The sequence below is a fragment of the Lepidochelys kempii genome, chromosome 1, assembly GCF_965140285.1.
Source record: "Lepidochelys kempii isolate rLepKem1 chromosome 1, rLepKem1.hap1, whole genome shotgun sequence".
In the NCBI taxonomy this organism is placed as follows: Eukaryota; Metazoa; Chordata; order Testudines; family Cheloniidae; genus Lepidochelys; species Lepidochelys kempii.
Genome location: NC_136380.1, coordinates 339,867,052 through 339,884,031, shown reverse-complemented (window position 1 = coordinate 339,884,031; position 16,980 = coordinate 339,867,052). Strand labels below are relative to the sequence as shown.

The 16,980-nt window shown below is 40.1% G+C and overlaps 1 protein-coding gene across 25 annotated transcripts in view; it reads left to right on the top strand.

Moving 5' to 3' along the window:
• Positions 1 to 16,980, top strand: part of CELF2 (CUGBP Elav-like family member 2) — a 713,903-nt gene that overhangs the window by 658,343 nt on the left and 38,580 nt on the right. For 18 of the 25 annotated variants that reach the window (XR_012156850.2, XR_012156851.1, XR_012156849.2 and 15 more), the window contains 2 exons: positions 10,305 to 10,439; positions 13,254 to 13,385. Coding sequence is in view for 22 of the 25 variants with exons in the window: in XM_073328795.2 (XP_073184896.1) it covers positions 10,305 to 10,439; positions 13,254 to 13,385 (267 nt within the window). In the remaining 3 variants the exon portion in view is untranslated. The remainder of the gene's footprint in view (positions 1 to 10,304; positions 10,440 to 13,253; positions 13,386 to 16,980) is intronic. The other 7 variants (XM_073328799.2, XM_073328798.2, XM_073328804.2 and 4 more) reach the window with 1 other exon arrangement.

Genomic DNA, 16,980 nt, shown 5'->3' with positions numbered 1-16,980 from the left:
AAAAATGTTCTGACCTTCTTAATGAAACCCAAGATTACAGGCCTACCATTGAATCAAGCTTGCAGTCTTCTTTTTATAATCATGGGAAATTAACTGGGTGCCTTTTTGACTTCAGAACCCTAGTTGACAAAATTACACAACAGAAGCTTTTATGAAAAAGCATAATCTTTGTTCTGAAGGAAAAAAGAGAGAGAGAAAGAAAAAAGAAAATCAAAGTGTAAGCATATTTGAAAGCCAGCTAGTTGGAGGATTTCTTGGTAATGAGCTGTGTGCCAGTAGTAAGTGATGTGTAGTGATTAGTAAAAGGTCTCTCCCACTGTGTGACCTGCCATGCTGATACCCTAACTTAACATGATGCTAGAGAAGGCAGCATGTGCAGTAAATCAGACCACAGATGCACATTATGCCTGCCGTGAGGAACTGTTAAAAAGCTTTTTTTTCCTTGCTTGATTTAAAAAAAAAAAAAGGTATTCTAGTTTATTTTAATCATGAACTCAGTGAATCAATGAAATGTAGCATTGGACTTGCTTTACCATCACAAAACAACTGCTGAAATATTTGTGTGTCTTTAGGAACATTTTTTAATACTCTTTTTTTTTTAATCCAAGTCTTTAGCTTCTTCTGGCTTCCCTTTGACTGAATCCTGAAATACTTTTTAACAAGTATAGCTATACCGCATGATATAGCCATACTGCATAGGTATTCTCTGCTCAATCGTTACATTATGCCATTATTGCAGTGGCATCAGAGACTAATGTGAATCTGCTGTCTGACAATATAAATTGGCCTACAGATGACAATATCCCTGAATTATTTTCTCTTCCTCAGACCTGCTGGCAGTGCTTGCTGTTTCTATTATGTTACACTTACAATCTAGCATTTTTCTCATAAAAAAAAATCTTAATATGATAAACAGAGCAGAGTCATTCAGTAACATTTTCACAGTTGGCGTTTTTGGAGCTGGCTTTGAGCTCGAGGATTGTGTTTAATCTTTCATATTTGGTTAGCTCTACAGAATGAAAAAATTGAGAGACCCAAGGGGGGAAAAAATACTCAGGGAGATTTTTCTGTATAGCATACTCTACCATACTTGTATCCAAATAGGTTCCCATTGTCTGTTGTTCATGGTTATTGTAGGTTTAGTTTTACCTCTAATAACTGAATCATACCTGGACTGAAATTAGGGATTTACCTAGGGTGACAGCAAATGTGAAAAATCGAGACGGGGATGGGAGGTAATAGGAGCCTATATAAGAAAAAGACTGTCCCTATAAAATCAGGACATCTGGTCACCCTAGATTTTCCTCAGATTAATCCTAGGGTGTCTCTCAATCCAGTGTATGAATCAGTTATGCATAGTAGGCCATTTAATCCAAGGAAATTATCTTCTGAGGTCATAGTGGCATGTCATGTTTACTAGAACGATGTACTACTTCAGCCAAAGGCTAGATTTCTAATGGGTCCATATATTGGATAATAATTTAAGAACTGTATGTGCCTCCTGGAATGTTTTAACAAGGCAGTTTTCTTACTTGCATATTAACCGAATTTAATGCTTTTTTGAGTTTACCTTTTCGTCTCCAGAAATGCAGGGCTCTTAAATTTCAATGTCCAAGGTCAAATTCATGATGTTAAATTTCTCTCCATGCTACAACTCTATACAAAAGGGCAAAAGGCTTAGCACAATTGCATCATTAAGTTTGAAAGTTCAAAAGTCGTATATTTTCCCCAAGTTTCAGGTTTCTCCTGCAGCATTAGCCAATTTACATTGCACAGCCACTATATTTGATAGTATACTTTAATAATAAAGAGTAATTTATTAAGGTTTACAAGAGACAGAAGAATTGAAAATTCTAGGTGTGTGCAACATGGATGGGTTAATATTGCTGGAGCATTGATCTCACAATCTTAATGTAGCATAAGAGCTAGATTTGTTCCTTTTCTCAAAATGTATTTTTAATTACATCCTATCCATACATCTTACACAAATAAATATAATAATATTCATTTCCAGCTGATATGGAGCTTGTGTGTTAATGCTGGACTAGCTTTTCTTAAGGAGGAAGAAAATCTAGAAGCAATCAGCTAAGATCCCAAACAAGCTCCACAGTTAGACCTTGCAAGTTCTTTGAGTGAAAAAATGTTCATTTTGAATCAGATCTCTTGCCCCCCTCCTTGTGTTGATTTTAGTGGGAAGAGTAAGATACTACTCAACATGAGCAATGATGGCCAACTCTAATCTTAAATTTACTGTACACGTATGTAGCACCTAAAAGTATTTCTGTTAGCTCAGTCCTGCACCTTTAAAGTCAATGACTGTGTTTTCTGTGGCTTCAGTGGATCTAAAGCCCATTGAAATCAATGGACGTCTTTCCATTAATTTAAGTAGACTTTAAATCGGGCACCTAATTCTCCAAAGCATTTAAGTGTGTGTCTAAAGCCCATTAAAGTAGGAAAACACTTAATATGACGAGCGTCATCAATATCCCTTTTGCTGTTTTAATAGCATTGCAGTCTTGATTACAGGAGCTATCATTGTCTTGCCAAACTCTGCTTTATTGTTCTAACATAACACATGCACATACTTATGTCACTACTCTCAATTATACTGTAGTCTTTTTTCCACTGACTACTGTAATGCTTAACAATTTAAAGGCACTGCTTTTACTTTTATGCATAATATTAGGCTGCAGTGTATGGATTGTACTTGCTCATTGTTTGTGGGGAATGTCCATAATGCGGGTGAAGTAGATCACGTGATTTGATTGTCTAATAAAAAAATAGAAGCTACAGTTAATGACTGTTCAAGCCAGAGAGTTCCCCTCTTCAAATGTATACAAGTTACATTGACAACCTGATGCAAAGCTCAGTGAAATCACTTGGATCTTTCCATTGACTTCAGTAGGTTTGGATCAGATCTTAAAAATCTGATTTACATTAGGTGAGCTAAGTTAACTTACTAGTTTTAAAAGTACATTGAAGATATGACGTAATATTTTACATTATGTGACAGAATGCCAGGAGTTTATGCCAGAAGAGATGTCAAAAAATATTTTTATTTTTCCCCATGAAGGTTTTCCATTATCAATACAATTAATTTCAAATATTTTGTTATAAATGTAAATAGATATATGCATATAGATATTAGGTATGTATACTTGTGCATATGCATAGATACACACACACACAGGGTTATATTGATTCAGTTGGATAGTGTGAAAGCAAAAAAATAGGTTGAAATAGAAGAAAGTGATCCATACTTTTGCATTTATCTTCTTTGGATTTCAGATTGATAAACGCTGTCCAGCTGGGCCTTTTTCTATTTTCTAACATATGTTCCTAATCCTTTTGAAATTCTCTCATGGTTCGGTTTAAGATTTGGGCTGAGCTTCTGACTGGTCCTGATTTTGATTCAGTTAGGTTCACCCTTTCCCTTTGACCTGAGCTAGGTTTCCTCTGACTCCGTGGGAGCAGACAGGTGAGAGAAATTCCACAAATTTCTGCTTACTGAGTGTTCCCTTAATCACTCCATTGGCTCGGAGGATCTTGAGGGAAGGTGTAGAAGTCAGGACCTTCTGCATAGAGGCGCTGTGCTTTCTCATTGGCTCTCACGTCCTTTCCCTCGGCTCACTCCTACGCAGCACTTTTCCAATTGAAGCATACTAGCCAGGTTTCTCCTCCTGGGCCTTGCCCATAGGGCCTCTTTAAAGGGGTGTCCTGTTCAAAGTGAGAAACTCCGTCGACTCCAGGAATAATGCCGTACCATGGCTGCTTCTTACATAGGCACAACTGAAAATGTTGGGCAAAGGGACTCAAAGCAATGAGGTCAAACAACTGCGCTTCCCCCAAAGGTGCCATTTAATCAAAGCCAATCAGTCCACATTTTCTAGGTTTCACGATGAAGCGTTAGTTGACTTTTTGGAGAGCACACCATTGAAGGGAAAGGGTTTGTTCTCTAGTTAGTGTACACGCAAACTCCTGCAAACAGGAGTGGCACAAGCACATTGAGGAGTCCACCAGCCCTCCATAGCCTGGGAGATTTGAGAATACAAAATGGACTCTTTGAGTTAGGTTCAGTCAGAAGGAAGGGACTGCAAGTCTGGCTGAGCCTTACGCCAACTGCGGAAGGCCTGGAAGAGGCTCCTTATTCCCTCTCCCATATTGGGCACTCACATAAAGACCAAGCAGAATGTAGCAGGAAAGCTTTGACTCAGCACAGCACTAAAGCATGTGCTTAATGTCATTCTTATTCAGGAAAACACGTAAGCACACACTTAACTTTAAAGCACATGTTGAAATCCCATTGAGGTCAATGGAAAGTTACTGAATTCAATGGGACTTAAGGATGTGCTTCAGTGCTGTCCTAAATAGGGATGAATTTAATATATGCTTAAATTTAAGCATGTGCTTAAGTGCTTTGCTGAATCAGGGTCTCAGTGGTTAGAAAAAAGTAAAGTACTAAATATTAAATAAACAGCTGTTCTAAAGATGGATTCAAAATATATGTGATTTGGTGGGAGCTAGAAATCTGAATTTTCTATTCTATCCATCTTGACTGGTGCTTGTAATTTCAAGAGCACTATTCTGGACCTCTCCCTATCCCAAGTAAAGTCCTTGGAAATCTGATTCAACTTTTTAAAATAAAAATCTGGAGTGTCTGATAACATCAGTGTGAACAAGTAACTTACTTTTTTGATCAGAGATGATCAACTGTACTTGCTTTGATCATTAGTCCATGTTTCTTAAATTTCAGTCAGGATTTAATGTAAAGGGAATAAACCCTATGTTTGGGGAAACTAACTAGGCAAAAGGAAAAAGGTAAATAAATAATTGGGCCAATATTACTGATTGTGGGGTGCCTCTGTGTTGGGGTGACGAAGGTGATACACTGTAAAGGACCTGGTCAGAAAGTGCTCAGGAACCATCCTCTGAAAATCAGGCCTCTTTAAGATGACCAAGGCTGGGCTCTAAACCAATGAATATTTTCCCAGAAAGGAAGGATTTAAGCAGGAATTTCTTCAAGGTGAAGATGCAAGTGATCCTCAATTATTTTAATACTTACTAAATGTTTTGCATGTAAAACTGAAATAAGCATAAAAAGCTTTTAAAAATGGCTCATGATTCTGCTACGTCCTATACGAACAAGCCCCTGATCCTTACCACTTGCATTTATCACAAGGAGAAAAACTATGGTGACTAAAGCAAGGCAGATTGCCTTATGGAATGAATGTTTGCATTGGAGGTAGCACAAGACGTTATAAAATGTAAATCTTGTGCTCTCAAATTTACCCGTGTTTTCACAGAACTGCATCTGTGACTGTGCAGCACTAAAAAAATTTCCTGCGAATGTGCTAATAGGCCTTATGAGAATGTTCTATCACCATCCATCTGTCACTTTTTAACAGGCCTGATTGGCAAGCACTTGTAACAACTGACATCTGTTCTTGCTTATTGATATGTAGATTTATGGTAATTGCCATGAACAATAAGATACGAAATTACCTAAGGTGAACATTAAATTAAATTTTCATGCCCCTATCCTTATAAATAATTTTTTTAAAAAAATCTTAAGTTTCAAGCAGGCATATTGTGCATCTGTTTTGTACATAATTTAATTGTGTTTTTTTTTAATTTGCCAAGTAACAAAATGAAAGTTGTGTTCCTTGTAGTTCTGACTATTTGCCAGGCTGATGGCACGTTGGTAAATACACATTATTAAAAATGGAATCAAATTGTAATGTGGTTCTAGCACTTTATAAATCATTTTGCTTTAATTCCCAACATTTTCTCCATCATGAAGATGAAGAGTTCTTTCTTACCGAGGAGTTCTCTCCCTGCAAGTGGAAGTTCACTCTTTTTTTTTTTTTTAACATGCCTATGAGGCTGTTCTTCAGTGTTAAGCAGTTTGCATTTCTTCAGCAAGAGGTACAGTTGCTGAGCATGCAGCAGTTTCAAATAAAAAGAATCAAATCACTTTCTCTATAAGTTTGTTCCGGTGTTTGAGGCTGTTTTTAAAAACCTGTGTGATGTGAAAAGTATGGACTGCGGGAAAGGAGACCATGTGAAAGGATAGTATGTGCCAGGCAGCAGACTAATCCCCAAAACTATACATTGGTTAGAAGTTAATTGAGCCGGAATCTATTTCTACTGTGTGACCAAATCGGCTGTTGGATCTGCGCATCAACAGTACTTGGTTCCATCTTCTGAGTTTGTTCTAGCAAGCTGTGATGTTGACACATTTCACATAAAGGAAAAAAGCCAATAAACAGGGAGCAGCAGTGATGATAAAATATCTGGAGGAAGTGAAATATAGTAATGATGAGGATAGATTATTTGTGTATTTTAGCCGACAGCCTTTGGGATGGGAGTGAGGAGATACGTCTGTAGATTTCATCAGTTCTACAGCACCCTGGGCACTGGGTGTGTTCTCAGCCTGTTATTAACATTTACACTCTTGAGTTCCACACGGTTCGATTCTTTGGTTTTTTCTCTAATGCATGATGACAACAACAAATGGATCTTTTCTGGAGGCCCCATAGCTGACACCACATAACATCTGAAGAGCTGGTTTGTGGCCAGTGTGTTGTAGTCACTTTTCCAGTGACACATGCAGGGTGGGGAGAGGACTTCTTTGATATATGTTTCTTGCTTCTTAATATTCTTTTGGGTTTGAAGAATCTTCTGCTAGTGGAGGAGATCACCCTTTGCTTCCACAGGAAGCTAGTCTATCTGCTTCTTTGTGCTATAAAAAGGTTTTGTGAGATGGAGAGATATGGGCATTCATTTTGCCTCCACCTGGGTGCTAGACTGGCTCCCCAGGCTCAGGCGAGCTGTTACTTTTGGTGCTGCTGATTAGCCTTGTTTCTAATTCTTTGTGTTTTGTTTTCCTCAAGCACAGCATGTCTCTCAGCAATCATAGCCTTGCACCCATGTAGCTCTTCATTGGCCACAAAATAGAAAGCAATTGTGAATTGTTTACAATTCTTTTTGCTTACAAAACGAATTTCAGAGAAATCTGCGTGCATGTTGCGGAAATTGGTGGGATTCCACCAGTCGGAAGCTATCTCCTAAAATACTTTTCAGCATTGCTGTATGCATCTTTGTTCACCGCTATTTGGCAGTCTAAATTGTGAACTGTTTAAAAGTACCACGAGGAAGCATCACCACACACAAAATATAATTCAAATGCAATCTCCTTCTGATCACCAGCCAGTCCAGTGGAGAGAGAGGCAACCAAGACATGCTGCTTTATTGCGTATTTCTACCAGCCAGACCACAGAATGCCATTAACTGTGGCCTCCGTGAAGATTTGCATTGTTTACTGAAGTCTTGGGGTTGAGCTGTGTAGACTTCTAGTGGACCTGAAACTTTATGATGGGCACACTGGGGCCAAAGAGCAATCCAGAATGAAACCTGAGCCCACATCCCATCCTTCAAAATGTTTCCCATGCTTGCAAAGAGATGGAGTCAATAAACTAATAGGTCTCCTCTGTCTCTAAATTTGGTGATCCACTGGCTGAACTATTCTGGAGGCTCTCCGTGTAAATCAGAATTGTAGAATGTACTTTACACATCCAGCCTCATTTAGTTGCAGATTGTGGGTGCCTATATGAGTTCACAAGTGTGTGAACAAGAGAATTCTAGGAGCTTCTCTCTCTCTTTCCTCCCCTACTTTTGTGTCCCTGGATAAGGGCCAGGCACAATCTTTACCCTTGTGCTTCCTGAGAGCTAGGAGATGAGGGCCTCTAATGTCAGAAACTCTGGAAGATGGGGAGGGGCCATAGCCAGCTTCCCTCTCCATACCAGACAGCACAAACTTGTTTGTTGCAGGCTGTAAAAAACCATAAGCAGTGGCCCTGCTCTCCAAGAGGACTTGCACCTGCCTCCAGCAGGGACAACGTACCTCCCAATTCATCCCTTCGCTATCATTGCTGCAGTTGATGAGCAAGTATTCAGCTATGGATAATGTCCTAAAAAGATATACATAGAAATTTCAGATTATTTAGTGATGGACAAGCTCTTAAAGGCATGGATCAGCATAAACAAATGTGAAGCTTCCCCAAGCATCCTCACTTAACCAAACCTATGCATTGAAAAGTGCCTAGCCAAACCACTTTGTGTTGGAAAACTCACAAGGGCCATCTCTCATAAGAAATTTCCATTATTCCCTAGGTTTAGCCTCTTAGGAAACACTACTTGGTATACTTTAGTATTTCTTTGTCCTATCCCATCTGAAATGAAGAAGTTCAAGGCTCAACCTTTTCAAAAAGTTCACCAAATTCTTTCATGCTTCAACAGAAGACTTGGTTGAAGAAGAGTTGTGTTTCAGGCTGTTTATTTTTTTTCAGACAGGTTTGCCCATCCCTAATTCTTTGGTAATTGTAAAGTTTCCATGTAAATAAACGACAGAGTTTTTAAAGTATTTTTGTAAAGCACTTTGAACGTGAAGAGTGCTGTGTATAATCATGATAAAGCTCTAGCTTAAAAAGCTGAGCAAACTCAATGACGACCTGTGATTACAGGATACAGTAGTTACACCTAATTACCTTGGTTATTAGTCCCTTGTAATTAGAGTAATTACCTGTTTTATTGTGCCTTGTAAACTATTATAGGTGATAGGGTTTGAGACAAACCTTATGGTTTATATAGTTCTTAAATTCTATGAGTAGTCATGAGAGAGGTTTTCCTCTGTTAGTCACTCAAAGTGTATGATGTTGGTCCCAGACTCCTCTAAGTGATGGATCTTCAGCCACATTACCGGTAAGATCATCCATCACCTACTTCTTTTTTTTTTTTTTTTTTTGGTAGAGCCATTATTGAAAAGTGCTTGACACCCACAACTGGGTACAATTTTCAGAAGATCTCCGTTCTCAGTTAGACACCTCAATAAAGTGACCAGATTTTCAGAAGTTCTCAGCGTTTAGCGGCTCTGATGGTAGAACAATGGAACTTCTGAGTGCTGAGCATTTCTATGAGATTGGTTTCTAATGTCTAACCTAATTCTGTCGTGTGTTAATTTCAAGAGATTGCTGCTCTTTATTTGCCACCTGCTCTCAGTCTCTGTAAAATATCCCTCCTGCTCTTTTATTTTATTAGCTCTCAAATACTCATAGAGTGTTGTGATAGCCCCTCTTCTCATTTTCTCCAAGTCCATATTAAGTTCTCCTGCTCATATGGTCATAGCTTAATTACTCTGACATTCTCCTCTGGATTTCCTCTAATTTATCAATGTCCTTTTCATATGGCATATGCAGAACACCTGCGTGTGGCCAAACCAAGGTGCAGGAAAGAGGCATTATTTCTTCCTTTGTCCTACAAATGATGCCTATGTATATAGCTATGATGCCTATATATATACACACTTGGTACACCATTTTCATCTTTGAGCAGCTGCATCACATTGAGATTTCAAGTTCTTTGTCACATTGTTGTTCTTTAATCATTTTTCTTCCATTTTGCATGAGTGTTGTTTAGTATTTGTCTGTCAACAGATGTTCCATTTCATATTTATCTAAGTTAAATTCCATGTTTTATAAATTTTCCCCTCCCTTGAAGGTCTTTACATCATTCTGAAATGTAGATGTATCCTTCGCTACGTCTCGTAAAGTATTGAATAAACTAACAAGTGGTTTTGGGAACCTGGATGGCTTACATGATGCAAAATGTTCTGCCTAGAGGTCCCCAGTTCAAATCTGGCCCCAAATGATAGTGACTGAAAATCATTACTGTCTGATATCTGTTCCGTGCTGAATTTGAAATGAATTGGATGGTCTCGATTCAGTTCCAAATAGACAGAAGGAATTTCCGGCAAAAATTGCTCTCACAATTGGCTATTATTGTGTGGTAGACTAAGTAGAGAAGTGAAGAGGGGACCTGGGGATTGAACTTGATAAGATCCAAGTACCTCTCAAGCAATAACTAATTTACCTTCTCTCCACCTGCATGAGGTCAGGAAGTATTATTATCCCCATGTTTCACCCAGAGAGATTAAGTGACTTGTCACACCACAACTCTTTGACGGAGATGGGAACTGAACACAAATTTCCTGAGTTGTAAGACCGTGCTATAACAACAAAACCATCCACCCTCTTACCTGTAAGACAGATACGAGGCGCGTTGGCTGGCGCCAGTGTGAGGTGGCTTATTCTGTCCAGGCTCTTCTGGGAATGAAAGGAGAGTTTAAGTCACTGGTTAGACTGTCAATCCGGCAACCTTTACAAGTCTTATATTCCTTTACAATAAATACAACTTTTAAATCTCTTCATTAACCCTATTGCTGAAACTGCCTTTTGTTCTCTGCGCAGGCATGAATGCTTTACAGTTACAGAATTTGGCAACCTTAGCAGCTGCAGCAGCCGCCGCCCAAACCTCAGCTACCACCACCAACGCAAATCCTCTCTCCACAACGACTGGTGCTCTGGGAGCCCTCACAAGTCCCGGTAAGAGTAGTTTACTTTCCATTCAGATTCTGCATTAAAGACAGGAAGGAGAGCCTCAGAATGGTGATTCTCTATCTGTTTATCACCTCCAAAAGCAACGAACTTGCATATGAAAAGCGTGGAGGCTTTTTTTTTTATTGAGTAGAATTTTTTAATTAAAAATGTGTGTTTAAGCAGCTAAATAAGGCCTGGATTTTGCAAGTTGTTCCATGCAGGCACAGGGGTCTGCTCTGCCAAGCTCACTGCAGGATTAGGGGCAACATTGCAGCCTTACAACACCCAGCAGGCACAAGAAAACTCTAGCTGCATGAGGAACTCAGTGAGGTTTAACTTTTCAAAAAGAATCCAGAATATGAGCCAAGTCCTCTCATGCTAGAAAAAAAGACAAATTAAATTTGTTTCCTCTTTCCCCTTGCCTTTTCTTTTTCAAATTTTCAAATTTCTTTCCCTTGCCTTTTCTTTTTCTTCCTCTGGTGCCTTCAGAGATTGCTTCTGCTGGTAACTGAGAGGCGATTATGGAAGTAAGACCAGATAAATAGTGAAAATCTTGCCAGATTCTGATCTCCATTACACTGATGTAAATCCCGTATACAATAACTCCTCCTCATCTCCAAAGCCAGTGGAGGGTAGAGTTATTTACATTGGTGTAACTGAGCTGAGAATCTGCCCCCTTATCTGTGTTTATGGCAGGTCTAAAAACATTCATATCATTTTGGATGCCACTAAAGAAAATTTCTGTTTAATCTTGTTTCTAAGTATATTCATCCCTCATGATAAAATAAGCTGTGGCACAAGGTTTGAGCTCAACCGCAAGGGAGGCAATCTTTGACATATGTTATAGGCAGAGATTGTAACACCACCTATTATTATTAACACTTCTATTATAAGACTCTGTTTTCAGTAGCTTTTACCTTTTTACCAGACTGTTGGACTGAATTTTTCCATGCCTGGTGTCTGCCTCAGGCTGAATGTGTTAGGAACGTTTCGGAGACAATGGTGCAGCCATTTCCAAGGATGAAGCTAGGGGGAAGAATTTCATTTTGCAATGTTAAAAAAAAAATAATAATACTTCTGCAGTCTTTTCTTTGGGAAGCTCTAGAACACTAGGCTTTGGAGTGGGGACTCGAAATTTGTCAGGGATGAGGCCTTTGTGTCAGAGATGTGTCTTTTTTTGTTTCTCTGGAAATCTGCCCAAATTTGGTCAAGTTTAAGTGTTCAAAAAAACCTCAGTTCAGACATGCCCAGTAGCGACTTGTTAGGGTATGTTTAATCACTTGAGCTGGAGGTATAGCTCAGATAGAAGTCTGCACGCTAGCTTTGCTCGAGCTAGCGCACTAAAAATAGAAATGCAGCCATGTTGGCACAAGTGGGGGGATGGACTAGTCACCCAAGTAAGCACCTAGGATCCAAGGCGGGATTGTACTCAGGGAAGCTAACCCCTCCTGCTGCCTATGCTGGCTACACTTCTGCACTTGATCACACCTAATGCATTCATGTCTACCCAAGCTGTAAATTACATCTCCAGCATAAGTATAGACATTACCCTTAGTGCTTAGCAGCTAAAATCTCTGAAGATTCCATCCTCCCTGAGCATGCTCCATCCCCAAACAGCTCCTAGTGCTCATCGGACTGCAAATATACCATTCCCACAAAGCAACAGAGCAGGATCCAACCCAGGGGCTATGGGGCTTAAAAAGACTTTCTCTTGAATTACTGCTTCTCAGCCAGGATGGGGCTGGGCATCAGAACTGACAGCAGAAAGCCTGTCTCTCCTGTGCTCTCGATGACACCCCTGCTGGAGCCCAGGCAGTGTGGAGGAGGAAGGTGCCTCACTCAAATGCAGAGGAGGCGGGAGCTAGACTGGGGGAAGGGGGCTGATGAGACCGGGACTATGGTGAAAGAGAGAAAACGTGACTTGAAGTTTGGGGGGGAGACTGGGACTGATTGGGCAAGAAAACTAGGACTGGGAACGAGTGGAGGTGAGAAGACACATCTGACCAGGAGCTAAGATGAGAAGGACAACAGGGACCAGCTAGATAAAGAGACTGGGACAAGGAGCCTGACACAGGGGAGACTGGGACAGAGACCGGGGTGTGGAGAGGGGAAATTAAGACTGGGAGCTAGTGGGGATGGGAAAAAAGAGGGCAAGGGAGCTTTATGCTGTGGGGAAGGCAGAGAGAGATTGGACAAGGAGTTGGTGTGGGGAGGCAAGGAAACTGGGAGTGGGAAAGGAAAGATACTGGAAGGGTAGGGAGACTGGGACTCAAATGGGGACCTTAGAGGGGGAGACTGGGTCTGAGGTGAGACTGGGTAGGCGAGGAGAATGGGCCTGGGCCTGGGACGAAGAGCCAAGGGGTGGGAAGACACAGGACTGGGACAGAGACGGGTTAGAGGGGATGGGAAAGAAGGGGTCAAGCTTAGGGGAACTGACAGAAGGGTCTGTGATGACTACCGGAACACACACTCCTCCTGGCATGGCACCCAAGATTCCTGAGTCTCACTATTCTTTCTGCTGTCATCAAATCTGTGAAATCCACTGGCAAAGTGTGTGTCTCGCACGGCTGTCAGAAACTCTGTTAGCTCAATTGGTAGACATCTGTGCAGTAGATCTAAAGGTTCCAACCCTGCTGATGGCCCATGTTGGCAACTGTATGATGCCACATGATGCAATTTCTGTTTTTTTTCAGTATGCTCTTTTAAAAACCTAGGAATTAACAAACAAAACACTATGTTAAAAGAACATTAAGGTTGCAAAGTCAAGCACGCAAAAGCTAGGAAATTCCATACTGAGGACCCTTGCCTTATTTGTTGCAGAACTTGGAAGTTGTGTAGTGCATGAGGCAGGGGACTGCATGAAGAGGAAGGACAGTCTCATGGTTAGGGCAGTTGAATGCTGCCCTGGAGAACTGGATTCTATCCCTGCCCTGCCAAACTACGTGATGCTGGGCAAGTCACTTAACCAAACTTTTCACAGGAGGTCACTATTTGTATTTTCATCGTGTTCTGGGTGCTCAACTTGAGACCCTGGAGTATGACTTGCACAAGTGCTGAGCACTCACAGGTGCAACGGAAGTCGATAGGATCTGTGCTTTGAAAAGATAAAATGTTATATAATGCCAAGGATCTGAAAAATCATGTTATAGGCATCTCAAATAAGCACCCACAATTAGTGGATACTTTTGACATTAATTTCTCTGTACATCAGTTCTCCATCTGTAAAATGGGGATAATACCACCCTTCAACAGAGGCTTTGTGAACCTACATTAATTAACGTTTGTGAAGCACTCAGATACTATCCTGATGAGTGCCATAGAAAATTCAATGAGGAAATGAATAGTTCTGAATTTAGAGCAGGGTTTGAATAGTGTGCAGTAAATAAGGAATGAGGCCACACGTTGAACAATGAGGAGAAAACAAAATATTCAATAGCTGCTCATTCAGTAAGCACCATCCTGTGCACTGAATGAGACAGGGCTCCTCTGGAAAAAATAGTGTGGTAATATAGTAAAGACTCTATTATCATGCGTATGTACAAAGGGGCTGAATTAAGGTTGCAGAGGCAACCTTAATTCTATAATGACTCTCCATGAGGTCTGTGGTACAAACAGCTGTCTTGAGGATTCTATACACCATAGATTTTGGAGATGAAAAAGACTCCTCAGATCAACTAGTCCAACTTCTGCAAACATAGGATTGTTCTAAAGGGCATTTCCAAATGTTGCTTCACCTGAATAACTCCAGAGATGGGATTATTTACACTTCCCTTCCAATATTATTTAATGGCCTAATTAACCTTATTGTTAGAAAATGTTTTCTGGTATCCAGCCTAATTATTTGCTTGCATCCCACTTTTCCAATAGCCACTTTAAATGGTTCTTTCCCACACAATTAGAGCATTCTAAAAGTTAGGGATGGCCTATTTAGCTATCTAGCCCATATTGCTACCAAAGGATTGTTCACTACTGTATGTTTTTTGCTGTGTTGGGAAGACTAGCTTTGAATGTCTGAATATATCCAGGCTTCTACTTGTATCTTAATCATCTTTATCACCTTTTTCTGGACCCCCTCCAATGTGATTATGCCTTCATTGAACTGGGGCACCCAGCACAGCACGCAGTGTTGCAAATGTATTTAATTCAATGCTACATGAAGATAGGCTAACCTATGTAGTTGTGCTTGTACTTCATATAATGTAGAATATATTGTGCAGTATATCACATTGTAAAATTGTATACATACATAGCTATTCAATTATATCGTAGCATCCGTGCTGAGCATCTCCTCGCATTTATCTCTCTCTGAGTCATATTGCCAGTGTTTTAGATTATATTTCCCAAAGCTATGTTGGTTTTGCATTTTTTGAGATAAAATTTCATTTTCTGATTCCTTCTGGTTTCTCTGATCTGGCAAGAAATACCTTAACTCTTCTCTACTTCCCTTGAAAAGCGTGGAAGACTAAGACCTTATATGGGAATGCAGGGCTCCTCTATTGAGTCAGATGCTAAAGCCCTGAATTAAGAGGCAGAGTAATTACTCCACCCAGGAAGGAGGTGAAGTTTGGACACTCCTCAGCTAATGTAAATCAGCATAGCTCTGTTGGCTTCAGTGGAGCTCTGCCATTTTATACTGGCTGAGCACCTAGCCCAGAGACTTCCCTACGAAACTTGGGGAAGCTTTGGAAGAAGCCGGAGGTGGCCTTTTATTTCACCGTAATTTCATTTATAAAGCTGAGGGTACTGTATGGACGCTGTTTGCATAATACAAAACAAACATCCCAAATATGCAATAAAACTAAATACTAATGAGCGCTAGCGCTAAGAAAACAAACTTGCACCATCCCTGAAAAGCAAAGGGCCTAACAGTGGGAACTTGCAAATCCTCCTGGGAAAACAGGTGTTTTCAGATGATGGCTGTGAATGGGATGTGCTGAGGCAGATGTTTCAGATGGGATGAGTAAATACCTCCTAGGTGGCAACACAGTATGGGGGGCAGTGGTGGCCCCTTAGTGGCAGAAACCATGATTGTCAGAAATGACTCATGATTTTGGGTGACACCTTGATGATTTTCAACAAGGGCTGAGCACCCAACCTCCCAAGTTAGGCATTCCCAAATCGCAAATCGCTTTTCAAAATCTTAGCTGGAGTTAATAGCCACAGGAAAACCATTTTCAGCATTTGAAAGCTTACTGTGGCACTGAGTGCATATTTAATAGTCTCCTTATGCCCATATGCACTCCACAACTAACCAACCATTGTTAAAATGTCCTTCCATTTAACCTTTCTTATCTGGTTCCACATTCTTCACCCTATTACATATTTTGTAAACCTGAACAATATCTTCATGGATTCTTCTCTGCTCTATGAAAAATACGTTTAGTTCCATAAAGCCTTTGATAGTAGCACAAAGTGTTTCCATTAAAACTTGAAATAGATTGGCAGAAAACTTTTGACTCTGCCTTTCAGTACTGGAGGTTTTGTCAGAGGAATGGGGGTACTTCGGATCTAGTTTTCTTTTAATTGAATTCTCCAGTTTGTCTGGTTTAGTGGGAATAAATTATACTGTCTGATTACAAAGCCCAGAGTAAGCACAAGAAGAAATGTTTGTTTTTCTAGATAATACATTAAATCAGTAGGCCCTGATTCAGGAAAGCTCCCATATTCAGGACAGCTTCACTTTAAGTCCCATTGATGTCAAAATGCTGTCCTGAATAGGTATGTATGTACATAAATACTTTTCTGAACTAGGCCATTAATAATAGTCCAACACCACAAAAATTCAAATCCAGATTTATCCCCTATTCCTTCAAAGTTCATTTCATGCGCAGATCTAGGGTTTTGGTTCCATCCAGAAATTGGAGCTAGCAGTAAAATCTGGCATCCTCAAAAGATGGGTGTTGCAATTTGGACTCCTCTTTAGACCTGGTCCTGTGAGGTTCAGAGTGCCCTGGACTTGCACTGAGTTCTGCAAGTGCTCAGACAGACTTGGATCCACTCAGTGCCTAATGGAGACACAGGCATAGAGATGACCCCAAACCAAAATCTTGCCTGATATTTGAGGATGCCACATTTTGCGGCTGGCCCCCAAGAAGGCTTAATAGGACTTGAAAAGTGATCAGCATCTTGCAGGACCGGACCCTCTAATACTAACTGTTGAGTTTATATGAAACGCCTCCTTTCAAAGTTCAGCCAATTATCTATTTCAAAACAAAACTCTGCATTTTACTATAAACACAACCCAGTACAACTCCTAAATGGCTTTGACTCCAGTCTATGAACATCATTCCCTTCCCTGCGCTGAACACTTTAAAGCATTCTCTCTCTTTCTAAATACTTTCTCTTACGCTTCAGACAATATTAATCCAGAAAGGACAGAGACAATGCAATCCTCAAAACTATTAATTTTTTTATAATTGTAAATTTATATTTTCAATTTTGCATACCCATGGAAGTGTCTCCCTACAGCATTGTTAGAAATTATTTTTTAAAAGCCTTTGCTTAAAAAAAACATGAAAGATTAAGCTTTCATTTTAGAAAAAAAAAT